This window comes from Chamaea fasciata, unplaced genomic scaffold (genome assembly GCF_029207755.1).
Source record: "Chamaea fasciata isolate MVZ Bird 193981 ecotype frontalis unplaced genomic scaffold, bChaFas1.0.hap1 SCAF_14, whole genome shotgun sequence".
Classification (NCBI taxonomy): domain Eukaryota; kingdom Metazoa; phylum Chordata; class Aves; order Passeriformes; family Sylviidae; genus Chamaea; species Chamaea fasciata.
This window is the reverse complement of record NW_027094099.1, coordinates 5,345,446-5,363,805: the sequence shown is the minus strand read 5'-3', so window position 1 is coordinate 5,363,805 and position 18,360 is coordinate 5,345,446. Positions and strand designations below refer to the sequence as shown.

The 18,360-nt window shown below is 41.7% G+C and overlaps 1 protein-coding gene across 5 annotated transcripts in view; it reads right to left on the bottom strand.

Annotated features, from left to right (window-relative positions):
* Positions 1 to 48: 48 nt before the first annotated feature.
* The window catches only part of MTMR10 (myotubularin related protein 10), a 35,809-nt gene continuing 17,497 nt past the window's right edge, over positions 49 to 18,360 (bottom strand). For all 5 annotated transcript variants that reach the window (XM_066196600.1, XM_066196603.1, XM_066196601.1 and 2 more), the window contains 11 exons: positions 13,153 to 13,243; positions 10,614 to 10,788; positions 10,104 to 10,191; positions 9,845 to 9,933; positions 8,742 to 8,872; positions 8,547 to 8,616; positions 8,308 to 8,378; positions 7,217 to 7,386; positions 5,785 to 5,955; positions 4,756 to 4,938; positions 49 to 4,251 (listed from right to left, as the gene is read on the bottom strand). In XM_066196600.1, the coding sequence (XP_066052697.1) occupies positions 3,652 to 4,251; positions 4,756 to 4,938; positions 5,785 to 5,955; positions 7,217 to 7,386; positions 8,308 to 8,378; positions 8,547 to 8,616; positions 8,742 to 8,872; positions 9,845 to 9,933; positions 10,104 to 10,191; positions 10,614 to 10,788; positions 13,153 to 13,243 (1,839 nt within the window). In that variant the 3' untranslated portion in view covers positions 49 to 3,651. The remainder of the gene's footprint in view (positions 4,252 to 4,755; positions 4,939 to 5,784; positions 5,956 to 7,216; positions 7,387 to 8,307; positions 8,379 to 8,546; positions 8,617 to 8,741; positions 8,873 to 9,844; positions 9,934 to 10,103; positions 10,192 to 10,613; positions 10,789 to 13,152; positions 13,244 to 18,360) is intronic.

The following is an 18,360-nucleotide window of genomic DNA, read 5'->3' as shown; positions in this document are numbered from 1 at the left end:
ACTTCACATTCATAACTCAGCATCAGGGTTTTATAATCTTCCTGCCACTGCTACTTTACTCAGTAAGTCATTATCAGGCACAAAGGTTTTAGTTTCAGTTGAAACGGTGAACTCTAAACCATCACAGCAACAGCATTAGAAACCTACTGCCTAGAGCAATTTGAGGTACAGATTTCTGTCTCTTGGTTAGAGGCAAATTTAAGATTTCGTCCTTTGCTTAAATACATGTTAGAATGTTTTTTTGGTTTTAATATCTCTCCATCTGAGAATAAGCCAAAAGGTTTGCCCAGCTTGCTACATTTTCATTAAAACACAAGGCAGTTAATTGATCAGAGTGGTATTGTGGGCAGGTGCACACGAGGCACACGTGCAGGCCTGGGCAGACACACACAAACAGTTCTCAGTGCATTTCTGCAGGCAGGACACGTGTGGCACAGGGCGGAGGTGCCACTGCAGCCCCAGCCCTGCACTGGGGCTCAGCTGCTGCTCTGGGGCTCAGCAGCCACAGCAGCAGCCACAGAGCTCCCCCTGTGTGGTACAAAGTCACGACTCAGCCAGGAACAGCTGCAGTAATGCACGTTTTCTACAAACACAAAAGGATGAGCTGCTTGGTAGCTTTTCTACTCTTGCAACACGAAGATGGCATTTAACAGCATCTTGTGTTAAATGGTGAACAAAAATGAAAATTTGAAAATATGTGTACATATATATACACAGACATATATATACACACTTGCATGTCAGTATTCTGTACACAGAAGTTAGATACATACTCACACCCCAACATTGTTTTTGAAAGTTATTAAAGATATTCAGAACAGTCCCTACTGACTTGATAAGGCAACTGTGCAGAGTGGAGGATATTTCAAAATCAACACTTGGTACCTGTCTTTTCAAAGTGAATCAGAAAGTATCGAGCTGTTTGACTCGGAGGAAGCACGTTCACTCCCACAGACACAGCAGCTGCTCAGACTCCTCAGCAAGGCTGTGCAATACAAGGAAGCAGAACCTTGTCTTCAGGTCTAGGGAAAGGGAGATTCCTTCCCTTCCTCTCTGCAGGAGGTGCCCACTCTCAGCCTCTGCTTACCTAACTCCCTTTTTGGAATGGTATAAAATTTCTTTTTAAATCTGTTTGGCAAACATATTTCGACAGGTTTTGTTTATTATAAAGGCATATTATTTTTAACCCTCTCCCATGCTATATATATATAAAATAGAAAGACCCTCTGCAGCATCTGTACACATCTTAGAACTGAAATGTAAAAATGTCTGAAATCTCCTTATAAAAGACAATTCTGTTTAAATATAGTACCCATTTTCCCCCAAAAGGTACTAGCCTAAACATTTTTTAATTCCACCAGCTGCTTTTGTGGAGCAATTTATTTACACATTTTTGGTACCTTTAAACCAAAGAAGTTATACTTTTACGGAAAGCAAAAAGAAAAAAAAAAAAAGACACTGTAGTTTTAACTGTCATTTTAAAAGAAAAAAAAATTGGTACCAAAAGACACTAAGCACACAGGTTGAGGTCTTTATGTCAAGTATCAGGCCAGGGAAAGCAGTTAGCTAACTGGTAAAGAGGAATAGCAAAAGCAAACTAATACAACCATTTGAAAAATGAACAAGTGAGATGACTGCTCCGGCAAGCTTGGAAATAAACACAACTGGTTTGTGGACCATTTAACATGCTCAGCTCATCTTGCAGCATAATTAGGCAATTGAGGTGAATACACGTTTTTTCCTCACAAACAGTTGCCCAGAAGCACCTGGCATCGTGTCACAACAGCCTGTGCCTGCCCACGTTGTGCACAGCACACACACACCAGCTTCTTTGCATAGGAACAGGGTCTGGAAGTTTGGTAAGGTAAAAAGGAAGCCCCTCCCCTGACGTTGTTCACCTTTGCATTGGCCCTGCCTTGCTTCCCTCTCCCAGCAGTGCAGGCATGGCACAGCCGTGGAGGTCAGGAACAGCCCGGGAGCCAAACCCCACTTTGGGATTTAGGCTGTGCTCAAGATCAGTTTGGGTTTACAAACAAACAGACATCTCCAAATCCTACCCCCTCCCGTTTTTTTAAACGCGAATACACTGCGTATTCCCATCCTGCAGCTTTCTTTGTTCCTCACTGAGAAAACTGAGAACAGTTCTGAGTCCATTGCATAAGGCCTTTGGTGCCTTAACTGGTGAGGCAGCACCTGCATAGAGGTTCAGTGACAGTTCAACAGCCTCGGTGTTTATACAGAAATAATTTAGTACAAAATACAGCCTCGTTGTTCAGAGAAGGCAGCTGACAGGAGCCTTAACCTATGAGAATGACACATCACTATTTCTCCAACCTCCTGGAATTCTTCACACTCCTGCCTTTTTCCCTGGGAGTCCTTTTGTGGCACAGCATCAAGGAGGAGGCATCATTTAAAAAGGTTTCAGAACACCGAGGAGGCTGCTGCATTAAGCAGAGGGAGGCTGTTGGAAGGAATTCCCTCAGGCAGTGCTTGTGCATTGCACTGTCCCTGTGGGTGTGCGGTCTGCAAAAAGAAGGCACCACTCACTGCTCTTCTTGCAGCACCTGCACCCCTCATGGAACTGGTAACAAGGAGCCAGTGCTCCTCCCTGGAACCGAGCAGGGCTCGGGTATGAGTTTGCTGAAAGCTACTTCGTCTTACAAAAACTGAGGAGAGGGTTGGCAGGGATTGGGATCTGTGCAGTGATATAATGCTGAGTAGCTGAGGTGCTCTTAACAAAAAGGTGAGGATCTTGTGGGATTTACACACAAGCTTAACCTTAAAGAGGGAACACCTGCAATCCATTTCTTCTGGACGCCAGTTGTTTCCAGCAATGGAGAAGGGGAAGCAGGGGGTGGATCAAGAACTTGCCACAACAATCTGTTTAAAAAAGGGCTGGGAGGGGGCGGGGGGTGTCAGCTGCATTAGAGTAATCCTGCTACTGTTTCCTCCCAATTAAAGGCACTTCTAAAGCTACTACAATACCATATCTACAGTAAATGTTTTAAGGTTAACAGTGCATTGTCCTGACGTGGATTTCTATAGTCTAAAGTCAAGCTTGTGACAAAGAGCACAAATCTGACTAATTGTTAATGAACGCATTTTGGGGAGAGAAAGAAAAGGGAACAACCCCTTCCATGGATACACTGCATTAGCACAATGTAGGGTGATTGGGCATGGAATAATAGTGTGTTTGTATCTATGCAAGTAAGTATTACTCCTGAAGAGGCAGTATTCCCAGACTTCAGCTGTCAGTTCATCTCCACTGCACTACTTTGGCTTTCCCGTTTCATCAAAGGGTCACTTCAGTCACTTTCTGGGAAAACAAAGGTATTTCAAGCAGAACCCTCACTAACGACCACTCCAAGCCTTTCAGTTAGCTAATGAAATGCTCCATCACTTGTAATGAGCCAAACCCCCAAGAACGGGAGGAATTGGGGAGCAGAAGCCCCAGCAGATGAGAACTACTGAAGACAACATTGTGCGATTTGAAGCATGACTTGCCTTGCTTTTAAATACTTGTGCAAATCTTACGTAATGTTTGTATATAAAAATTATTACAGCTTTCAATGCCGCATTTAGCAGTGTTAAGTTAGAAAAAACAAAATGATATGCTGTGTTCTCCCCAAACCTTTAAACCTCCACATCACCTCAGTCTTCATTTGCAAGCGTCTCAGTGGATAGCCAGATTTTGGCACCACTCAAAAATTTGCTTAAAGGTGTTCCCAAAATGCTCCGTCTGCATAGGTTCCCTACAGGAGAAAAAGGGAATGAGGAGGAGAGAAAGTCTGGGGCTCCTGAGGTGTCATTTAAACCATTTGCTCTGAAGTACATCCTGCTTTGATCCAGTTCTGAGCAGTGGCCTTGCAAGGACGAGTTGCTCTTGTACTGCCGCAGGCTGCGGTTTAACATGTCCACCTCGTCCGCCAGCAGAGAGACTCTGTGGAAAGCGGTGATGGAGCCGCCGTGGTTGATCTGGGCCTCAGGAACCCAGCGGAAGTAGCAGAGTTTCCACAGTTTTATTTGTGTTCCAGAGAGATGGGGCAGAATGACGCCGTGCAAATCAACGGGCTTTGCAAACCAGTCTCTGAAGTACTGCTCCATACTGTGGCTCTGCCCCTCCGCTGCCTGGAAAAAGTCCGGCTTCAGTTTTAGTATCAGAGAGTTTCTTCTTGGAAGAAACTCCTGCTCACCGATGATTCCGTTCTTTAGTGCTGGGGGCACGCCTCGTAATGTGGAGCTGTAGTTCTTCTGCAGAAAATAAATACTGGTAATTTTCCGGTTCTACGTTCATTGGAATAACAAATTTCCCTGAACTGCCAGGGTGCATCATCCAGAGAAATGCTGTGACCTTTAAATAGTTCTGAGCTTGTGAGTAACTACTGCAGGACTCACAGGGCAAACTGTGGCCTTTAAAAAGAAATACATACGGTTTTTTGTAGCAACAAATGATTGACTTATAATCAGTATTTACTGAAAATACTGACAACCCCGGGGGAAAAAGTGGCCTGTCATCACTTTTCCAAAGGTGAAATAATGCAAATGTTGGCAGTGACTCAGCCACATCAGAAAACGTCCTAAAACACAAGGCTCAACAATTTACATCTTTACTTCTACAGAAAATCATTTCTTTGGGCTGGGAAGCCAAGACAATGAAGGCTCCTGCTGCTAATCCAAGGGCACCTGCAGCCTCCCCAGCACGAGCCCTGAGCGTGAGCACAGGCTCAGGCACAGCCCCTCAGAGCCCCCCGGTACCTTGGAGCGTTTGAAGGTGCGGAGGGCGCCGTTGTGCACGCTGGGCGTGCTCTTCCCGATGTACAGCGGGTTGTGGAACAGCAGCCGGTCCCGGCTCGTGAACTGAAGAGACCAGTCCCAAACACACGGAAACCTGAGGCCTTTCTCATCACCCAGCTGAATGTTTTTGCTTATAGCAAACTCCTGCAAGAAAAGTTAACATTCATGCAGATTAAAATCAAAGGAAATGGGCTTCTTGATTCATCTTGAAACCAGCATGTAACTATGGGGCAAAGAGAAGCAGGGTAGCACAACAGAGCAGCAAGACAGCTGAAGAAAACAGTTCCTCTGCATTTATGCAGTTACTTTTCCATTATATTAAATTCTTTGCTTGCTTACTCTTAACCTCCAAACTGGCATTTTGAGAATTCACCAATAGTCCCTCAATGTTCTGCTTCTTTGTAAGGTTGCTACCTACAACTTTAAAGGGAAAATATTTAACTAAATAAGTAAGTTTCACTTTTATCAGCCATCAAATGTTTTCTACGCACAGCTCTGATAAGCTCCAGTTTTCAAGAACAGATTTAAGTGTTCAGTTTTCTAAATGTTCCACTGTGCATTTTTATTGGAACTTTATGCAGCATCTCCAACTTTTTCAACTATTTAAACAATTATGTCAAGAGATTTCAAAGTTTGCCTGAAGCGTGAAATTCTATTTATTGCCTGTCATTCTGCTTTCTGAGTTCCAGATACAGATTTGCTTCCTAGAGGAATACAAATAACAATGTAGAGTAGCAATGTTTTCCCAGGAAAAAAAAAAAACAACAAAGAAATTCAATAGACTTTCTTCTTGAATAGTCGCTGTCTCTGCACAGGTCACCTGAAAGTCGTTATGACTGTATTCACCTGGGGACACTCAGGTGTTTTGCCCCAAACAGAGCGTGAGGATTTGAAGGACACAAGGGAAGCACTCAGCTGGGACGCTGTTATTTCCAGGGGGGCAGGCTGCAGTCTCCTGCTGGACATGCAGGTGCAGCCCCTCCTACTCACAGTGCTTTCCTTGACTCTCTGGTGAGGGCAGTTGAAGAGGAAGGTGCCGAACAAGGAGATGCGGGCGCTGTCGTACAGGATGGTCAGGTACACTTCAGAGAACTCGAAGGCTGCTGGGTATTGTTCCAGCAGCTGCCAAACACAGTCAAGGAACATCAAGAACAAAGGAGACTGGGAAAAGAAACAAGAAATTATCACATTTCACATAAGCTTTTCCCAAATCATACCAAGTTCCTTGCAGTAATGGTATTTGGCTGTACCATTGGTACATTACTCAACCATAGGATAAACTATTTGGAGTCTTGCATTTTTCATGATTCTATGCAACTGTTACACTCTGTATTCCTGTTTGGCCAATTCTTTCTCAGCACCACCTTTGCACAGCTTTCCCTTCTGTGTAAAAACAGTCAGTTCTTTCCTGGGCTCCCCTCATACTCACACAGCTGCCAAAATCCTTTCTGCCATCTATATGTCCCTCCTAATTTCCAAATTAGCGCTTCCTTGCCACTTGGCCTTGTTTCTACAATGTATTTACTTCCTAGTTTGAAATGACTGGAGGGCTTGTGATTCAGCCACCTTAATTTCTCACCACATTTTCTAGCTCTTTTCCACAGCAGCCCGAGAATGGCAAAAGTATAAACCATAATTTATGTAAAGCTTTAGAAATATTTTCCCCTTCCCATTTTCACTCTTCAGTGTATCCTTTCCTAGGGCCAAAATAGCTGCTTTTCATTATTTCCCTCTTGGCGTCTCATTTCTTTATCCCTTCTCATATTTTCTCCGCTGGGTGTTCAGTGCCCTTGTTTTATCTGTGGGTTCCACGCTCTGAGGATGTTCTTGTTCTGTGACTCTGGGCACTGTCCCTGAAAAAGGTTCCTAACCTGGGTCCTCTATGATTCCACCTGCATTTAGCAGCCCCTCCTTTGCCATGAAGAGGCCAAATACGATGAGCTGGCAGCACTGGAAGCTGAGCCCCGCACTCGCCTCCTTCCATCAGCCATATCAGCTCATGCAGCTGTGGGGCTTCTCCAGAGCTCCCTGCTCTGGAAGCACTGCAGAGTGGTAACACCACAGGGATTGGGAGAACACAGCAACACTACTCCCTCCAGCCGCACTCCTCACCTCCTTCGGTTTCAATGTGAAAGGTGAGCTGCGCTAGTGTTTGTAGCAGTGAGACGCTTTCGTGTGCAACCCCGAAGAAACATAAAACCCCATTGGATTGCTCCTGGTATTTCACTGATTCTCACAGGGCTACAGAGGGTAAAGAAAAGATATCTCTACCCTGGAAAAAGACTGACTTCCTCTGATGCTATTATAATGAGATTGGAAAGTATTAAAACATATTTTTACTTTTAGATTTCTGTACGAATAAATATTCAGGATGACATCAAGCAGATACTGTGATCACAAGCAAATACAATTCATTTTTTACCTCTTTGTCAGATCTCTTTAAGTGGTTACACCTATCTAAAAATTGATATCCTGCCATGACCCATTCCTTCTGGATTAAGCTTTGAAATCCAACAATTGTTCGAAAATAGGGATCCAGCATGACTTGAATGAGAGAAGCAGCAAGACAGCTCAGGTCCCGTCCCTCTTCCTCTGTGAATGACATACAGAATGTACAGAATATGCAAGGTAAATTCACATGTACAGAATTAGATTTCAAAGAGCAAAAAGGTGCAGCTAGGTCCCATGTTTTCCTTAGAATTTCCTTTCAAATATACTTTTAGTTGTTTCAATTGTTCTCATAATTAAAAAAAAGAAAACAAAACAAACAAACAAAAAAAAAACAACAAAAACCAACCAACCAAACAAACAAAACTAGAACAAAATCACACTTCTTTTTTCTTAAACTGAGACTCATACTATAGAAAGGGTTCCTGCAGTATCCAGCACAGCAGTGCATTCATCAGGAACAAAATACCCACCCAGCTGCCTAGTACTTAAACCAAGATGTGCCGAGGAGGAGGGTGTTCATGCTGCTGGAAATTCTCAGCATTTTTCCACCCTGAAGCAAGTTTTGGAAGGCTATTACGTGGGGAGAATGGGATATACCAGCTGAACAAGTCTTGTAAAAACTACAGAAATTACAGAATTAGAGATATGAGCAAGTTTTTCATTGTCTTTTCCTCTGAAATATCTGTTTGCACAGACACAAGAAGTGGGCACTGAGTGAAATACTTTGGTCTATAGAACCTCTGAATTAAACTGATATTGCTTATGCAGGGACTAACAGCCCAATTAACACAGTACAAAGGTTCACCCTAAGGTTTTGATTCTATCATCATCATCAGAACAAAAGCCACAAAGACTCAAAGCAAAATATTCCTTTGATGCTAAGGACTACACTACAGTTCAGATACATAACAAAATTATTTTCCCTTCTAGTTCCCCAAATGCCTGAGATATTCAGAAGCCATGGGGTTTATGTATAAAGATTACAGTTGATTTTATCTATATCTGTTTATCTTCATTATCACAGTAATGCCAATAATTACAGCATGCTCTGTGTTGTATTACCTTGTAGAACTACAGAAACGTGCTTACACTCCATCATGTAGACAAGCTCAGCAGAATGCTTAAGAAACGCTCTAGACAGGAAAAGAAAGTGATTTAACAGTTAGAAATTCACACTCTACAAGAAATATTTACCTAGCTTATGTATTAAAACAAAGAATCCTTCAACTGATGCACTGCTCATTTACAGTGCTGAAAGCTTTGCACATTCCACTGAACATCATTTTATTAATGGTACCAACCTAACATACTCCAACCAGCGAGTGTTTTCCAGTGAGGACAGCCACTTCTCTTCTGTTTCATCAAAAGGCTCTGCAACAGGGACAGTAATGACATTGCAGAACAACTTCCAGTAACAGTTCCTGTCAGCCAGGTCAATTAGAATTCCCTGCATGTCAGGAAAACAAGCCCCATAAAAGAAGGAAAGCCCAGCGTACCATTGACACAGAGCTGTTTGAGTTTGTTGTGTGCAGCCTGGATTTCCTGGATGTTGGGGAGACACTTGTCCAGGTCAGATTTGTAAACATCACTTCTCAGGGGATGGCTTCGAGTTATGGCATTACAAATCCTGCAGGAGAAGAATCGGCAGGTTTATTGTTGGAGAGGAAAGAAACAGTCTTTCAAGAAACGTGCCACTATCTAACTGCAAACAAACCTACATAAAACATGTACCTCGTTCTAAAAAAAAGTTTACTGGTTCATATTCAGGAAATACATTGCTCCTGCCATAAAGCTACTGACTCAAACATTTTTGGTGTCTGCTAATTACAAAACAAAAAATTGGAAATGCTGTATCATTAAAACATCACATTTGAGAAATGAAATATGAGGCTGACTTACAATTAAATAACTTTATTCAGTTTTTACTTTTCCATTACTTTTAGTAAGACCTATGTTAAATAAAGAGAACACATATAAAATCTATGAAGTCAGGAAATCTGACAGGGTTTCAATTAAAACTCAGAGCTCCAGCCTAACACACAGTGCAGGTGTTTGCACTACTACAGAAAGTCACACTACAGATTAAAGCAAAGAACAAAAACCACTAAGCTTGTAAACTACCTATACAAGGCACTAAATGCCTTCAGCCTTCATTAAGGACAGCACATGACAAATATTTCACAGAAGTACCATGTGCATTGTGAGACTAAATCTATTGAATTGTATTTCCCAATGCCACAAATGAAGGTTTTTCTTTTTACTGCCTTGCTGAAGGAGGTAAGAAAATCTCCACCAGTATAAGCTGTATTACAGTAAATCTGATCTTTTTATCAAATAATTCTGTCATCTGAATGATTAGCCCCCTGAAAAATAAACATACCTTAAAACCTATAAAGTTATTCAGTATTTGAAACTGGAATGGCCTTGAATAAAAACTGTGCCAGAACCAGATGCAGAGAACAATCTGTCCGAAGTTCCTGCACTACAACACTGCGGTGTCACACTGGGCCACCTCCACTGCCACCCACTGCTGTGTCACACAGTCCCCACTGGTGTTGTCCTAACCCTCTGATTGAAGAGTCACACAACAATCATTTACCTTTGATCAATTCTTCGCTGCTGCAATACATCTTTAATGTTGGCCATTCTCACAAGGGCACTGCCGTTAGGGTGATTCCAGGACCATAACTAACATGGGAAAAAACCACAAGAAACAGCATAATCGTGCAGGTTGGGGCTATTCTGTACCAATTTGTTCCTCAGTGCTGTGCACAGAACTCTGTTAACTGGCATACACAGCCCCAGGTTGAGTACTGTGTGATGACCAGCAGCAGTACCAGAACAAAGAGGACACTTACAGGCATTCGCCTCCCAATGAAGGAGTAGGAGTACAGCTTCAGGTCTTGGTCTGCTAAGGAAGATGGAACCACGAAATACTCTGGAAGGCTTGTGGAAAAAAAACATGATAAAAAAGGTTACTTTTCCCTGTGTTTTTTACCATCTTCCCTCTTGCGTGCTTCCCTCAGGTGCTGTGTCACCAGCTCAGTGAGGCTGTCCCAGAGCAGCCCCTGCGTGTGGCTGCCACTGCGCCATGTGAGGGCTCAGCCACAGCACCAGCACAGCCCCGAGGACACTGGTGAGAAACTGCATGTCCCACATGGAAGTACAGAAGCACCAAAGCAACAGATGCCAAAACATGGCATTTCCTTTTGGGACGTGACATTTCCTTCAGGGACAAGACTTGCAGGATCTTCCATCTGAGGGCTTCTCCAGAGAGCAGCACAATTAAGAGGTGCAGTGCACAGCTGGGGGGCACAGAGGACAAGCCAGCCCAATTCCCTCCTGCTGGTGTCCCAAGAGACACTTACCAAGTGGAGATCATGTAACCTTCATTGACTGAGCACACTCTCCACTCGGATGCACCTGTCCTTTTGATTTCTCTATCCCAATCCGAGTAAGTTTCAAACAAAGGAGTCTGCTGACCACTGGCACTGCCGATGCCACCGCCACCACCTCCTGGGTCTATGCCATTCACCTTCTTTGCTAGGAAAAGGAAAGTCATCAATGCCCATTAAAATAAATAAATAAAAATCAATCTTTTCTCCTTCCTAATTACAAAAATAAGCCATTAGCATCAGGACTAGTATTACCTATATTACCTACTGTTGCATTACAAGAAAGCGGTGATTTAATGGCAGCTTGATGACACATGAAGATGACAGTGTATTTTTTCCCTGCAGTTTCATTAGAAAAGCAACATAAAATTGGCCTGCTGTGCTGCTTGGTAGAAGCCAAGGCACACTAATACTCAGGAACAAATGTTACCTCCAGTCACAGGCTTTCGTTTTTCAATATGCCAAAGTATGCAATGTTTTAAAAACATGAACCCTTTATAGGCTACCCATTAATAGCTACCACGTCAAGAAAGCAAAATAAAACTTATATAATTTCAGCAACTTTAAATTTGCTGTATTAACAGCAAATAAAAGAAATGGAAGGCCACGTTAAAATATTGGGGTTTCTATACAGATTTATATCCACACAAAAAGATGGCCTGTCATGTCCTAGGGCCCAGGAGCTTAGAGAGGCTGTTACAATACAGAAGGATCTCCTTTGCTGGTCATTCTTTAGATGCCAAGGGGACAGTCAGCTGTGTCAAAAAGAAATTACATTTTGTTTCTTGACACTTGAAGTACATTCTTAGATGGAAGTGGAATAAACTGAAACTCAGCCCTGTTACCTCTCCCAATGAAAGCTCTGAGCCTTGGCAAGAGCCTGCCCAAAGGAAGCAGAACAGCATCACAGCTCTGCTGACATCCCATAACCTGTGTGCTTTCTGCTTTCTGTATCTATCAGCTTTGTTCTTGCACTGGCACTCTGACTACTTGGGATTTTCAGAAGAAAACAGGACTAAAATCAGACTGAAGTAGTTCTTCAAAGAGGGTAAACAGAGAAACACAGTAACTACAAAAAGAGTCAATTTTCCTGTTATATATATATATATATATATATATGTATGTAACTATCAAATATAGCCTGGGAAAAAACCAATGTACACATACACCAGAGCAATGCAGGCTTTTTATGTTCCTCGGGAAGCACAAAGACAGCAGTTCACCTTTTGCTTTACTGGGAGTAGCAGGGATAGAGAGTCATTCAACAGCACTGGAATTGCAAGAGCAAAGCCAGAGATCTATGGGACAAACACCAGGGTTCACAACAACAAGAACACCCCAACCCAAAAGAATTTCAAATTCTCTTAGGAGCTGCAGCATGGCAGAACAACTCTCCTTTGCCATTCTGGTCTGCTGCTCCAGAGGAACATTTTTACCCACCTTATGTAATTCTTCCACTAGGTATTTTTCCATACAGCAAATGGTATTTTAAGGATAAAGGCAACTCTGTGACAACCTAACATTTTATTGCAATTTTATCTGCAAATTGGTTTCCTTCCTAGTACTTTATAACATGAAAATACATGGACCTTAATAACTGCCCAAGCTTTATATGAGGTAAGAAATTCCATGTGTAATTATGTGTGCAACATAACCACATGCACACTTATTCTTGTGCATGCACAGGGCATTCATAGAGGCACCTGGATGAAAACCATGCATTGTTGTGCAAATTAGAAGGCCTGGTCTCATATTTCCACAAGGTTCATGTTTTGTAACAGGCAGATCAGTGGTTTCTAGTGCCAGCTGCTGAGTCCAGTGTCAGTAGCACAGCTGTGCAGCAGCAGCACGCTCTGAGGGGAGGCTTGTCACCCTACACCTGCTGGCTCTCAGCTGTGTCTCGGCTGGGGAACACTCGGCAGTGACCGCACAGCGTTACGCTACAAATCAAGTTCCAAAGGCATCTTTGCAGGCTTACCTAACTGACAAGGTTCAGTTGGAGATTGGCCTTGAGCAGAGAGGGCGTGCTCCAACTCAGCAGGGGTGGTGGAGGTTTTGAGTGGTAAGAACTGCCTAGTAAGCCTCTAGGAAAGGAGGTATGGAGTCCCAAGTTGCACAAATCCTCCTGCAATACCACCAGAAGAGAAACTTATTCCCAAAAGAAGGGCAGGTGAGCAAGCCTGCCTGATGGGACATTCACTGGGTACCCAGAGTACCAACAGAGACACACAACAGGAGGATGGAAGCGTGAACTGAGGAGTAGGAGTATTCATGCTGGCACAGTTTGGCTTTGTTTCAGACAGGAAAGACATTTCTTTGGATTTTGGTCATTAATGTCTATCCCAATGAATGACTTACAAACATAAGAGGTTGGGTGCAGAACAAGCTGATTTTGTTACCCTTGGAGAAAAGCCTTAAATGCTTTTTGCCACTGCTTCTGGACAGAAGTCTTACTAAAAATACATATTACAAAACAGGAAAAAAACCACAATCCAAGTATTTTCATCCTTACCTGGATTATGATATATTTCCCCAACATACTCAAATGCAAAGAGCAGCTGAAGATCCGTTGGCTGAGAATAATGAGCTATTGCAAGGCACACCTAGGAAAGAGACATTCATTACTGTTATTTATATATCTATATAGAAAAAAAAAAAATTGCCCTTAATTGTAACAGTGTCAAATTTGCAGAGCTGTGAAAAAGCTAAAAACCAGTCTTTTGATATTTTCTTTAATGAAAAGAGTATTTATCAATCCAGCAGAAGAACCTAAGAGCATGCAGTGTCAATTTAAAAGGTCCAGTCCAGCACTGTTCTAACAGCAGCCAGCAATCAGTGCTTGGGGAAGAGGGGAAAAATACAGAAACAACATAATGGAATTTTACCAGGACAATTTTGAACAATTAACAGTTCAGGCATGTCCTGAACTAAAATCTGATAGAAGTATTTAGCAGCATTTGACAGACATTTCGGCTACAAAGTTGTCAGTTGGGCCAGGAGCTTTTTCATGTGTGACTTCCTTTTAAAAAAACCTTACTGGTTCTTTCCTTAAGATTATTCAAATTAAGAGTGCAGCCCATGATTTAGGATTAGATCCTAGACTTAAAATTTTATCAAGCATTTCTAGTCTCTGTCTCTTTGAATGTAGATGTTTACTACTAAATACAAAAGATTTGACAAAACCCCTAATGTCTAGAAGAATCAAATTCAGGAAGAAATAAAATATGACACAGACATTGGTGCCGTTTTTCTTCATATTTCAGGACATGAATGGAGTCTTTTAATTTGTCCTCTTCCCTCAGTATTTGCTTCTGCATTTTACTAAATTGTACCTTTAAACCAGGGACATAGTGCAAGTCCACATTATTACCACCCAATTTTTTTCTTTTTATTTTCTTTCTTCCCTTCACCTTTTCCTGACTTTTCATATTTAGAAACACACTTAAAAAATTTATTCAGAGTTTAGCAGTTTTGAATATTATTTTTGAAAAACATCCCGTGCATCCAAGAAATTGTTTTCTGTTAGTGAAGGGAAGTGTCCTTATTGTGACAGACATAACAGAAGGATTTGCAGCACAGAACTGAAGGAATACCGGCGCTGGCAGCACTGGGCAATGGGAACAAAGCTCGAGAGCTCAGTTATACTGGAAGGGGGAAAGTTGCTGTATTGATATTGTTTGTATGCACCATACATGGTGTTATGGAACCTTCACTGTATTTTTATACACTTTGGCTTTTATGGGGACAGTCCTCATTGTTTACAAAACCAGTAATGACAGTAGGCTAACTTGAGCTGAAAATGTTATTTCACAAACACTCAACAAAAAATTCCAGTCGAGTCTTAGAACAACGGTTTCTTTAACTGTTCTCTCCACACTTCCAGTTCTACAATGAAACTGCAAAGGAAAATAGAGGACAGAACATTCCAGGGGTGACAACTCCCAAAAACCCAAACAGTACAAGTGTCCCTGGAGAACAGTATAGCAGGACTTTCCTAATGAACATTCAGGAGCTCATTTCCAGGATCTGATAAAATTTTTTAATGACATAACTGGCAGCCATGCACATTTTACTAAATCTTGTGATTTCAGTGTATGAACCAAAGCAGAAGAAGCCACTTATTCAACAATATAACATATTGGCCTCTTCCAACAGATTACTTTTGGCTATCATTCACAATGAAACAAAATGAAAATCTGTGTTTATGCACATTTTGACTTCCATTTTTCTATGTAGCTTTTCACTACAGTTACTGATTCTAGCAGAGCTACTCCTCATCTTCCTTTATGGAGTGAAAGTAGAAATCCTTTTACTATGCTAATCTACTCTCAAGGCTTCAGGACAAACTGCAGGAAAAAAAATTCCATTGTGCTGCCAAATAACACAACAGAAATACAGTAAAACCTATTTTTAAATAGGCAGCAGCTGAAATCTCTGTCATTTGATTGCCACATCTGAAAAACGGAGTACGTGTGCGCTGTGTGAAGAGGGATAAAATGGTGGGGGGGAGATAGTAACCATCCAGATCTAGTTCCCCACAGAAAATATGAGACCACAGTTGTGCTTTTAAATAAAGCAGGAGCTGGAAAATACTCTGGGTGTTCCACGGAATAGATGTAACTCACACCATGTATTGCATGGGTGTAACAGTCCACCCACAGGTTCAGGACTTTTATTTCTCTTATTTTAAAAAGTGGTAGATTTATCCTGCCACTGTTTCTACTTTTACATTTTAGAAAAATTCCACTCATAGATACACTGAGCAAGTACTAAAGACATACTAATTTTCTGTTTATTCCTCACTAAATCCCTATAATAGCTTTATTGTCTCAGATTCAGAAGACAAGCACATTCCACAGATCTCAGCTGATTATGGCCATAAGTAGAACGCTCTAAATTGGAAGACAAACATGTTTTACAGGAAGCGTTCTCATATCAAACTCAAAAATGTTTGGTATTCTTGCCAATTTACAATTGTGTAAAGCTGAAGATATTCAGGCTCAGACAAACAACAAGAGAATAGGCTGCTTGTTGGAAAGTTCATTTATTAAAAGCAGTAAACACAATGGCTGTAGTTATTTCATAGTACAAAAGCCATTTCCCTATGTCAGTGTCTCCTGCTCAACCCCTATCTGAGAAAAATAAATGATACTTTCAGGGCACACCCTCCTCTTCAACAGGAATTTTACCAAGGGCAAGAGCTTCAAAGTATTACTAATGCTCTTGCAGAAGAGTTGTGAACAGCAACATTTCAGATGTGCTAATTTAGCACAGCCCTACATTTTCCCTCCTTCCTTAAGCCAGCCTCCCTGGCTTATGAACTCTGGAAAAATACTGTTTTCCATTGCTACTGCAATTCCTATCCCAAGCAGACACCTGTGGTAGAAAGTCACACAAGCAGGACTACATCAAGTCCCACAAACAGTTTCTGTTCATTTTCCTAGGCTGGAAAACCTATTGGGAAAATAAGTATCCAGCATTAAGGGAATTTTTAAAATTCATCCACATTATTTTAAAATACCTTTTACCTTTGCCCAGGGAAGTTGTGGCTGTGCCATCCCTGAAGTGTTCAAGACCAGGACAGGGCTTTGAAAAACCTGGTGTAGTGGAAGGTGTCCCTGCCATGGGCAGGGGAGTGGAATGAGATGAGCTTTAAGGGCCCTTCCAACCCAAACCATTCTGATTCTGCGATTCTGTAAGTTTACTTCTGAAAAAAGTTTTCTTCATCCCCTTCCAAGACAGTATTTTATGCATTCCCAGTGCCTTGAAACAGTACCAATTTTGTGATCTGTATAAACAATTAGACCAAGATAATAGAGTTGAGGAGGCAGGAGGAACACATCAGAAAGGGTCAGGACCGTTTGCCCAAACCTCTTCAGATTTTCGTATTATTGTTCATAACAATTAGGGGAAAAAAAATGTGCCCCTCCAACCCAAGTGTTATGACGTAGGAAAGGTTACTTTTGATTGCACAGGAAACAAGACTTGAGACAAAAAACTTTCCTTCTGTTTTGATTGAGCATGTGATTCTGAAATGGCTCTCATACTCATTCAAAAAAGCTTCCTGAAGGAAAAGAACTGCAGGAGTTGCAGCCGAGAAAGGGATGAGAGAATGGAGATACACTCATGGAGGCACAGGGTGGTGCCATTCTGGGGCACTGCCAAGATCCACGTGCAGGGTGAGGCAACACACTGGCCATCACCTAACAGATCTACAGCCTTTTCAAACATTTTATTTTCTCAGTCTAATGTCAAATACTGCAGTGCCTAAAAAATAGCAGGAGTTTTCAGTTTGACTGTTTGCTGTCATTTTTGGAACAAAATAATTCCTTTCCTCTAAGGAATGTGAAATGCTTCTTTTTTTGCACCGCCTAACTTAAGACTTCCCCAACTTGCTTACCCTTGCTTCCCCATCCTCCACTTCCTCCCACACCCATCTGGCTTTCCTTCCTTTGGAGACTCTATCGTTTTATTTCAGAGACAAAACAAAACGAAACTGCTAAACAGTGGTGAGTGCAAAATTCCATTCCTTCTATTTTTCCTTAACGCTTGTTTCCCAAACATCCACTAATAAAAATGAGGAAGAAAATATTTACCTGGCTGACTAACGATGAGACAGTATTTTATTAGCATATATTGGCTGCAACAAGTACTGAGGGTATTTTTCTAACAGAACTGATTTTTAAGCTTCCCCATAATAATTTACCTGAAAATAAATGAACGTCTTCTCACAGTGTTTCTGCTTAAAGGCAAAGAAAAACACCTCTGAAAGTCCTGCCAACATTACGCATGTGTCTACGTGTGGTCAAGTCTGTCAGATTGTCCATGTCAGAAGCCTGCTTTCAAACTTGGATCCTTCTTTTCACAGCATCCAGAGAGATCCTTGGAAAGAGGATCTTTCCGAGATCCTCAAAGAGAGACTCGGAGTAATCTCTATTCTAGTAAGGCAGCTTAATTAGTTATTCTCCCTTATGCCCTGTTCAGCAAATAGAGACACTTCCTTAGGAACAGATTACACTCTCTTTGCCAACACCAATTTATGTCACTGGATGCTGCTGAGTATTTCCAATACGTGCAAGGAACTATGCTTGAAACAAGTTACTTAACTGCATAAATTAGCATCTGTTGTCCTTCTAACTATTCCATATATTTAAAGCTCATTTTGAAATATTAATTGCCATGGGTATTGTTTTTATATAACTATTGCTCTAAACAGAACATTTGTGATCATCTGGCAGCAAGTAGAGACATTTATACTCCTGTATTTTGAAATGCATATTTTAGTAGGTAGATATTTTGTTTTGACCTGCCAAGGCTTTATTTATAGAGTGCTACTCTTGTGTATTACTAAGATGACATTTAATTACAGCCTGATCTAATCTTGGCAAGTCTGAAGAGAAAGGTGGACCATGTGATGATGTCCACAGGCCCCTCCATCCAGAACCGCAATTCCATGACCAGTCCTCTCCTACAACATCCTGCCAGTCAGACAGCAATGCACCCTCAGCCCAAGAGCAGGCTTCCCCTCGCATCAGAGCTCAGTTATACTTTAAGTCTTGGTCTTCCCTGCAGAAGTTATGCACACACAGTTATTTCCAAGTAGACAGCTACCAAAATTTTTTTGTACAAACAGCTGGATGCAAATATAGATTAAAGAGGTGCCTCAGAACTTCAAGGAGGCCTGATAACTGTCTTCTGTTTTTAAACATCAGGACAACCT